This window comes from Triticum dicoccoides, chromosome 6B (assembly GCF_002162155.2).
Source record: "Triticum dicoccoides isolate Atlit2015 ecotype Zavitan chromosome 6B, WEW_v2.0, whole genome shotgun sequence".
NCBI lineage: Eukaryota > Viridiplantae > Streptophyta > Magnoliopsida > Poales > Poaceae > Triticum > Triticum dicoccoides.
In genome coordinates, this window is record NC_041391.1 from 52,793,990 (window position 1) to 52,803,741 (window position 9,752).

The 9,752-nt window shown below is 48.7% G+C and overlaps 2 protein-coding genes across 2 annotated transcripts; both read left to right on the plus strand.

Annotated features, from left to right (window-relative positions):
* Positions 1-414: 414 nt before the first annotated feature.
* Positions 415-903, plus strand: LOC119320709. Its single transcript, XM_037594680.1, has 2 exons — positions 415-697; positions 833-903. The coding sequence occupies exons 1-2, from the start codon at positions 415-417 to the stop codon at positions 901-903; spliced, it is 354 nt and encodes a 117-aa protein (XP_037450577.1).
* Positions 904-4,406: 3,503 nt separating this feature from the next.
* Positions 4,407-5,155, plus strand: LOC119320071. Its single transcript, XM_037594206.1, has 2 exons — positions 4,407-4,735; positions 4,877-5,155. The coding sequence occupies exons 1-2, from the start codon at positions 4,471-4,473 to the stop codon at positions 4,948-4,950; spliced, it is 339 nt and encodes a 112-aa protein (XP_037450103.1). The 5' UTR covers positions 4,407-4,470; the 3' UTR covers positions 4,951-5,155.
* Positions 5,156-9,752: the final 4,597 nt, after the last annotated feature.

Below are 9,752 nucleotides of genomic sequence, written 5' to 3' on the forward strand. Positions count from 1 at the left end.
ATCACAATTCACAACAACCAAATTTATTTGTCTTTTTATGACGAAAAAGTGATAACAAGTATTCTTAAGCTAACTTATAGAAGAGTTAAAATTCAAAGGAGGGGCAAGAAACGTGTCCATAAAACTTGAAGCAAAGGCGGGGTTACCGACATCTATTTTTGAGAAGTTTCGGTTCAGTCTATGCGTCACCGGTGACGTATCGACTCTGGGGGAGTTGAGCATGATCATTATCGCACGTACATTAGGCAGCTAGGATTTCGTTTTATTGTTTCCGAGTCTAGAGATATCTCCGGATCCTTTCCTTGTATAGCCGATATGGTTGATATATTACTGCCCATGTACTCTCTATATATGCTACGGCATAGGATCAATGCAAATATTCACAATCCACACGTAGGTTGGAGGAGGAAGGAGATGGAGGCGAAGAAGCTGAAGGGCGCCGCCATGGCCGCGCTGTGTGTGCTCCTCCTCCTGGTGCTGTTGCCCGGGGAGGTGGCCGCCAAGTCCAAGTTCTGCCGGTGCTTCGACGACTGCTTCCCCGGGTGCGTGGACAAAAAGGTGCCGCACTTCCTCTGCCAACTGTTCTGCGCCAACAAGTGCAGCCCCAACCAGGCCGCCGTCCGCGGCGACGCCATGCGCAGGATGGCCTGCAGCAAGCTGAGTATCAACATCTGCGGCTGGTCAGCGGCGCCGGCCGGTAAGAAGACGTCGGACCGTCTTGATCACATTCTTCTTCTTGATAAGTTGAATCCATGTCTTCTTTTCCCTTTGACAAGAACGGTTTCATCTTTTTGTTCTGATGATTTCTGCTCTTGCATTGCAATTTTTGCAGATGCAACTGACGCCCAAGTCTGCGCGCAGAACTGCAACAGGAGACTCAGCCGCATGGCCCGTACCAATTAACCTCCAGGCTGCTCCGGTTTAGGAGAAGAGAAAAAGATTTGAAGAGCTAGTTTGTCGATCATGGGATCATTACGTATATGATATATATGATGTTGAGTGGCTATGATTGTAGCAGCAACAAATAAAATGAGTGCCTCGATATGTAAGGCCGGCATATATATACATAATATGAAGTTAATTTCGCTTCGATTTGGTATTTCCAATGTTTTTTTTTCTTTTTGCGACCAAAAAGTGCGACCTTCACCCCATTAACTTATCCAGAGATGAGATTTTTTTTTCCAAATATTAGCCAAGCCATTCAAGTTGAAGCTTTCGATACAGACTAGAGAAAGGAGAAAAGATAAAAGGGCACAGAAGCAAAGTAGCATTGCTACTGAAACTTAATAACAAAGGCAAAGTAGCATTGCTACTGAAACTTAATAACAAAGGCTAATACTGATTTTATTTTATTTTTTAGAAATGAAGGAGGACCTCCGGCCTGTGCATCTGGATGATGCATGCAGCCATTTTATTAATTATTCGCACAAGACCTTACAAAGTCATCTGAAGCCACCGTCTAGGCAACAAACTGCCGCTAGTCATATCCAATTGATGAAGGGATGCTGATAGTCTGGGCCTAATACCAAACAGACCACGCAGCCAAACCTAATATCTAAGACCTAAGGTCCCAACCAGGACGTCTGCCGGGTATGGGCACCTACCAGTCCGGCGTGCTCAGGACGCCTGCTGGGTATGAGGCCGCCGCAGCCACCTGCCACCAATCCATCTTCAGAGCTGTACTGTTGCATCTAGCTGCTGCCGACGCCACCACGACGCCAGACAACGTCGACCTCCTGCGCGTGTCCATTGCCACACATCTAACGCCAAGCCTCCGCTGCTCCATGCCGCCAAGAACCTCCGCCATGAATATGTAGAAAGAAACACCGCTCCACCGAAGAAGCCAACCGTTGGTCCCTCGAGTCTGAGTGCATCTCCAAGAATGCCGCCCCAAGGGGGTAACGGCACATGAATGCCGCCGTCATCCGATCAACTGATCTAGGGTTTCCCCCGGAGGTATTGGGTGGGGTTGGGAGTTTCACCTCGATGATGCCTTCATGAAGGAAATGATGATAAGGGCATGGTCATCACCGGCTCCGGCCAACGACCGAATACCAGGTTTTCACCTGAATCCGTCCCAAGGAATCCATCCGACAACCCGTGCACCATCTCGACCGCCTTCAAAGCCCCAGATCTAGCCACCTAGATCCGGCTACCAACCGCAACAGCAGTGCCATCGTAGGAGCCCTGGCGCACCGGTCACTGCCAGAGTGTGCCACCACTAGAGCCCGGGAGGAGGGCTCCCACCCCCACTGCACCTCGCCAAACCGCGAGAGCCGCCGAGATGGATCCCGCGCGCTCGTCACCGTCTCTGATCCGAACCAATCTGCAATCAGATCGCCGTCACGGATCCACCTTGGACAGGGACTGCACCACGCCATGCCGCCGCAGGAAGCCCGAGCTTCACCCGCCGCCCCGGGATTCAGACAGAATATCGCCGCTGCCACCGACCTTGTTCCGCCGCCGCTGACCGGCCGAGCCGCCGGCCACTGCGACCTCCGCCGCCATGGCCATGCAAGCCCTCTGAGCGACCGGCACCACCAGATCTTCCACAAAGCCCGCAGCTCCGCCGCCTCCGACCCTCACCACCCGCCACCTTGCGCCGTCGCCGGAGGAACGGCTGCGCCGTCGCATTGTAGATCAGGACAGAGCGCCCTGGCGTCGCGGGAGACCCGCCTCACCCGATGCAACACAGGAGGGAAGAGGGCCTCCGCCGCCGCCGTCAGCCGCCCGGGGCTTCGCCCGGCGGCCTCCTCCAACGGCAGCAGAGGGGAGGGGGAAGATGGAGGCGCCTAGCGGCGGTGGGGGCTAAGGTTTCCACCCGAGCCGCCCGGGCGGGGGCGACGCGGGGGCAACTAGTTTTCAATGGCCTCCCACGCGGTGCTCATGGAGGCCGCGGAGTTCAACTTCAGCCGAATACTGATTATTTGGCCTTGGTTTGCCTGTCTTCCTAATAATAACGAAATAATTTCTTCAGAAGCAAGTTAGGCTTGGACTTTTTGGCAGAAACAAGTGAGCCATTTTATTATTGGCAAAAAAAAGTGAGCCATCTTATTTTCTTCAGAAGCTAGCTCATAAAATATTTCAATTGTTAGCCAACTCATAGAGGAATTCCAAATTTTTGCAACTGATACAACATCCAAGGCTTCATAGCATCTAAAAAACGAAGAAAAAGGAGCACTGGGACCTCTTCCCAACTCTCAGCTCAGACTGAGACTACTAATGGGATTCAAAATTCATTAGTCAGAACTATATACTTCTGAATATTGAGGTGCAAATTTAACAACAAAAAACACACACAAGGGGCATAAAGGAAAATAGGCAAAGCAATGACAGTAGCTACCATATGATTTAATGAAGGCGCATGACACAATGACATTCCAGGGAAAGCTGAAAACGGAACAAGGAGCCACTATAGGGAGATATTTATAGATAAAGTTATGACTGTAATTTCAGAAACACAGTCTCAAAAACAAAAAAAAAAACAAAAAAGCAACTCAGTTTTGAAACAAAAATAGTTTTAGATATATAAAACACAACTAATGTCAAATTTACTGAATATTCCCGAAACAGCATATACTCATTAATACCGTATAAAAACGAAGAATATGCACACTCAGACTATTAGCTGGTCAGAAGGGAGGAGTCATCCGGAGCTATCGTTTAAGCTTGTTCTACACACACTGGAAGACAAATAAAATGTACTACTAAAAAATCATGGCAACAATACGTAAGTGGTCATGATTTACTTATCTAAACAAATTTAGCCTGCCAAGATGAAAATGAAATAATTTTTTTTCTGGCACCAAATATTCCCCACTGGAATTATTACTTCCAGAAGCTTGTAAACTGCCTGGAAATATTTATTTTCTGTCATGCCAAATTGCCAATGAAGTCTTGTCTCACACGCGTAGCTGTACAGCTAATTAAAGAGATACTAGTAGAGTAATGTTCACTCGTATAAACAGAATTGGTCAGAACTGAATTCTGTTTCCTTTCTACATCAACACAGGCAGACTCATGCATAGTGGCTTGCCTACTTATACAGAGATGAGCAGCATTCCCTTGTCTCTAATCATGTTTTAGGCCCAACAAGGTTGTATTCACAGTGAGTGATATTATCTTCAGAAATGAATACCATGGCAAAAACTGGCTAAATGATACACTCTCCACTTGGCCATCAACCATTTTGCCGAAACTCGCCGCATAACCCGGAGGCGGTGCTAGCTAGGGAAAATCGCGCCCGTCCCAATTTCCCGAAAACAGCGAAATACGATGCTCGATGCTCGGAAAATACATCATGAGTCATCCAGGTAAATTGACGGTTATGCCCTCTGAACGGAACTCCGGTGCCCATATAAGAAGAGCCCACACTGCCACAGCCTCTCACACACTCACCACAGCACTTCTCTCCACTCCCTGATCCCGAAGAAGAAGAAGCCATAGCCCATAGCTTGCGCGAGGAAGGAGATGGAGGCGAAGAAGCTGAAGCTGTGCGTGCTCCTCCTCCTGGCGCTGCTGCCCAGGGAGGCGGCCGCTAAGTCGTCGGAGTTCTGCAAGTGCTTCGACGACTGCTACCCCGGGTGCGTGAGCCACAACGTGCCGGGCTACGCCTGCGATGCGTTCTGCGCCAACAAGTGCAGCCCCGACACCAACCAGCCCGGCTCTGCCGCCGCCACCTGCAGGATGGCCTGCAAGATACAGATCTGCGGCCACTCAGCGACGGCGCCGACCGGTAAGACGACGGACCATCTTGATCACATTCTTCTTCTTCTTCTTGATGAGTTGAAAATCTGCGTGTTCTTTTTTCTTTTTGACAAGAATAGTTCCATTTTTTGTTCTGATGATTTCTGTTCTTGCACTGCAATTTCTGCAGATGCAGCTGATGACGCCGACGTCTGCGTGCAGAACTGCAACAGGAAGCTGAGCCAGATGACCCAGACACACTGATTAACCGCCAAACCGCTCCGTTTTAGGAGAAGAGAAGAAGATCTGAAGAGCTACCTTGTCTGATCATGGGATCAGTACATATACTATATGAATATGATGTTGAATGGCTGTGATTGTAGCAGCAACCATAAATTGAGTATGTCGATATGTAAGGCATAATTAATATACATAATATGAAGTTAAACTGGCTTTGATTTGGCATTTCCAAAGTTTTTTGTCTTTTTTGCGACGAAAAAGTGCCACCTTTTCCCCCTTAACTTAACCCAGAGATGAGAAAATTTTAGGCAACTGATACAACACCCAAGGCTTCATAGCATCTTAGAAAAAGAATGAAAAGTAGCACTGGAACCATATATTAGAGCTAGTTGTTGAATCGCCAGCCATATATGCAGTAGCAAATAATACCAGGCTAAGGCAAGTGCAAATTCAGTTCAACTCACAAGAACTTCTTCCCAACATTCCTAACATCAGGCTGAGACTACCGATGGGATTCAACATTCATTATTCAGAACAGTGCTTCCAAATATTATATTGAGGTGCATGCGAAGTTAACAACAAAAAACACGCAAAATAAGGGACATAAAGGAACGTAGGCAAAGCAATGACAGTAGCCAGCATATGATTTAATGAAGGCGCATGACACAATGACATTTCAGAGAAAAGCTCAAAACTAAACAAGGAGACATTAGGGAGATATTTAAATAAACTTACAACTGTAAATTCAGAAATACAACTCAGTTTTGAAAAACACACACACACTAATATATACTTAAGCTAACTTATAGAAGAGTTAAAATTCAAACGAGAGAGGAAAGATGTCCATAGTGTTATGAAGTGAGCCTATATTCCATCGGGCCAACAGGCCAGCACATATACATGAAGAGAAATAAGCAAAGAAGCCCCTATACAATATGATAACTACACACACAGCACAACCCTGTTCTAACACCCCCCCTCAAACTCAAGGGGGATCTTGGACACCGAGTTTGGACAGGAAAAAGCTGTGTTGGGACCGTGTCTGAGCTTTCGTCAGAAAATCAGCAAGCTGAAGCTCCGAGGGCACATACTGAGGGGCCACAATTCTGTCTTGCACCTGAGAACGCGTGTAGGAGGCATCAACACCGATGTGCTTGGTGAGCTCATGCTTAACAGATCACGGGCAATGCTGAGTGCCCCAGTGCTGTCGGAGAGCAGAGGGGTCGGTGTAGCAGTGGAAACACCAAAATCCTGAAGAAGCCATCGTAGCCAAGTAATTTCTGCAGTCACGGACGCCATAGCTCGCAGCTCAGCCTCAGCACTGGAGCGAGATACAGCAGTCTGCTTCTTGGTCTTCCAGGCAATCAGGGAGGAGCCAAGAAAAACACAATAGGCAGAGAGAGAGCGGCGATCAGTGGGATCGCTGGCCCAGGTAGCATCACAGTAGGCCTGAAGCTGAAGAGAGCTGGAGCGAGGGAAGAATAAGCGACGAGTCACGGTACCACGAAGGTAACGAAGAACACGAAGAAGGTGACTTTAGTGAAGTTGAGTGGGAGCAGAGACAAACTGACTTAGAATGTGCACAACATAAGAAATGTCAGGACGAGTGATGCCAAGATAGACAAGGCTCCAACAAGATGGCGGTAGCGTGTGGGATCTGCAAGGGGTTCACCCTCACCAGGACGAAGATGGAGACCAAACTCCATAGGAGTGTCAACCGTGCGCTGATCAGTGAGGCAGGCACGAGTGAGAAGATCTTGGATGTACTTCTCTTGAGAGAGATAAATACCCTCAGGGGAAGAAATGATCTCAAGTCCAAGAAAGTAGCAAAGAGAACCCAAATCAGTCATCAAGAATTGCTCATGCAGACGTTTCTTCACAAAATCAATGAATTGGTGGTCAGCCCCTGTGATAATCATGTCATCAACATAGAGTAGTAAAAGGGTGCGACCGCGAGGAGAAGTGTGAATAAACAGAGAAGGATCATGAACACTAGTAGAGAACCCGATCCTTGTGATGACGGCAGAGAAACGCTCAAACCAGGTACGAGGAGCTTGTTTCGGCCCGTAAAGAGCGCGCCGAAGGCGACAGACAGTGCCATCAGAGACAGTATAGCCAGGAGGCGGCTGCATATAGACCACTTCCCGCAGCTCACCATTCAAGAAGGCATTCTTGACATCTAATTGAGAGATGGACCACTGCCGAACAACAGCAACAGCCAAAAGAGTGCAAACAGTGGTCATGTGAGCAACAGGAGCAAAAGTCTCATCATAGTCACAACCATACTCCTGCTGGAAGCCACGCGCAACAAGACGAGCTTTGTGGCGCACGAGAGAACCATCTGAATGTGTCTTAACCTTGTAGACCCATTTGCAAGTGATGGGTCTAACGCCTGTAGGCAGGGGTACAAGGTCCCAAGTGCCTGTGCGCTCAAGAGCATGAATTTCCTCTGCCATAGCATGCTGCCATTCAGATTGAGCAGCAGCCTCACGATACGTAGACGGCTCAACAAGAGTGGTAGCAGCAGCAACATAATACGCAGGAGGCTGGAGAGTGTGGCGATCACGTAGACTATACCGAGGAGCGGGAGGGGTAGGTGGTTCTTAAGGAATGGGACCCAACAGGGAAGGAGTGGAAGTGGAAGTGGGCGCATCCGAGGGAGAAGGGTGCCGAGCACGACGGGAGTAGATAAAAGGAAGCGGAGAGAGAGGGGAAGTGGAAGGTGGTGCATCAGAGGGAGAAGGGTGTTGAGCACAACGGGAGTAGGTAAAAGGAAAAGGAGAGAGAGTGGATGGCTCAACCTGAGTAGGAGAGTCAGGAATAGAAACCTCATCCTGTGTAAGCTGAAGCTCATGAGCAGACACAGGTGAAAGGCTAGGATTGGACCTACCAGGTGACGATAAAGGTGAAGAATCAGGTAGAGTCAAAAAAGAGAGAGGCTCGACTAACGACTCGGTTGTGGCAGTAGAAGAATGACGAGGGTAGAAGCAGCAAGACTCATCAAAAGTGACATCTTTGGAGATTCTCAGTCTTCGAGCAATAGGGTCCCAGCAACGGTAACCTTTGTGCTCCAAACTGTAGCCAAGGAAAACACATTCAACAGATTGAGCAGTCAATTTGGTGCGTTCATGAGGGTGGAGAAGAACAAAACAGGCACAACCAAACAGGCGTAGACCACTATAATCAGCTGGACCATCACCTAGATGATCAACTGGTATCCCTCCCTGAAGAGCAACAAAAGGCTGAATATTAATGAGATAAACAGCGGTAGAGACAGCCTCAGCCCAAAAGTGCGGGGGAACAGCAGAAGATAAAAGAAGAGCCCGAGCAGTCTCAAGGACGTGACGATGTTTGCGTTCAGCCACCCCATTTTGAGCATGTGCACCAGGACAGGAATACTGAGGAAGGGTACCCTGTTCAGCAAGGAAACCACGAAGCGCACGAGATAGGTACTCGCCAGCCGAATCAGCACGAAAAACTCGAACAGAGGAATCATACTAAGTGCGATCCATGGTAGCAAACGACTTGTAAATTTGAAGCACTTGACTACGAGATGACATAAAGTAGATCCAAGTGTGGCGAGAAAAATCATCAATGAGAATAATGTAATATTTGTGACCCCCTTTCAAAACAAAGGGGGTAGGACCCCATACATCAGAGTGAACAAGTTCAAAAGGTCGTTGAGAAACAGAATTACTAGAGGGATATGGAAGTTGTATCTGCTTGCCAAGCTTACAACCCATACAAGTTAGTGAACTATCACCAGATACAGACCCTAGAACACCACTCCTAACCAAAGAAGACAAGCGGGAGCCACAAATGTGACCCAGTCGATGATGCCACTGAGCGAAGGATGTGGTGGAGGTGGCAGCTGAATCAAAAGGGGTGGTGATGTCCAACTGGCTAGAGGACGCAGCGGAAGGAAGGCACAGCCAATCGAGCTCCCAAAGGCGCTGAGAGTCATGGCGTCGAGGACCGATCCCAACCAGAGTCCCCGTACGACGATCCTGAACGCAACAAGAGTTAGAATCTAGAATAACACGACAACTCAAGTCAGTAAGTTGACCAGCAGATAGAAGTTGCATAGTCAGTTTAGGAACATGAGAAATGGCAGGGACATGAAAAGAAACGTGGAAAGAGTCCCTCTTGCGGCAACAGAAAGAGAAGTGCCATCTGTGTCTGAACTGTAAGAGGAGAAGGCACAGAATTGACAGCACAAAGATGATCTCTGTGTGGTGTCATGTGGAAGGAGGCCCCAGAATCAAGAATCCAGGGCAAAGATGTACCTGACGAAGAGTGCGGTGGTGGACCAGATGTCTGACCAGCAGAACCAGCAGAACCTGAGGATGGTGCAGAAGCAGTAAGGCGGCGCAACAAGGTGAGCATCTCCTGGTGAACCTTCTCAAGGGAGCCCTCACGAGAATTAGAGGAGCCTCCCGAGTCCTTTTGAGGACAGCCACCACGGCGACCCTGTTTCCTCCTCTTGATGCACTCCGTGATCATGTGACCATCCTGCTTGCAGTAGTTGTAGAAAGCACTAGTGGAGGTTGCTGCCACCTGTGTAGAAGAGGGCACACCAGGCAGCGGTAGTGGAACGCAGGCAGCTAGGACTGCTGAAGAGGATGGCAATAAGCCCGTGCTCCGTAGGCGCACCTCCTCAGATCGCACCTCAGCAAGGGCCTCCAGAGTAGAGAGACGAGGATGGCGTGCCAATAGCTGAGCACGACTCTGCTCGAACTTCGGCCGGAGGCGAGTGAGGAAGTCGTAGAGGCGACGAACCTCCAGCTTAGCTTGTTGCTGCACACAACACTGACATCTGCGACAAA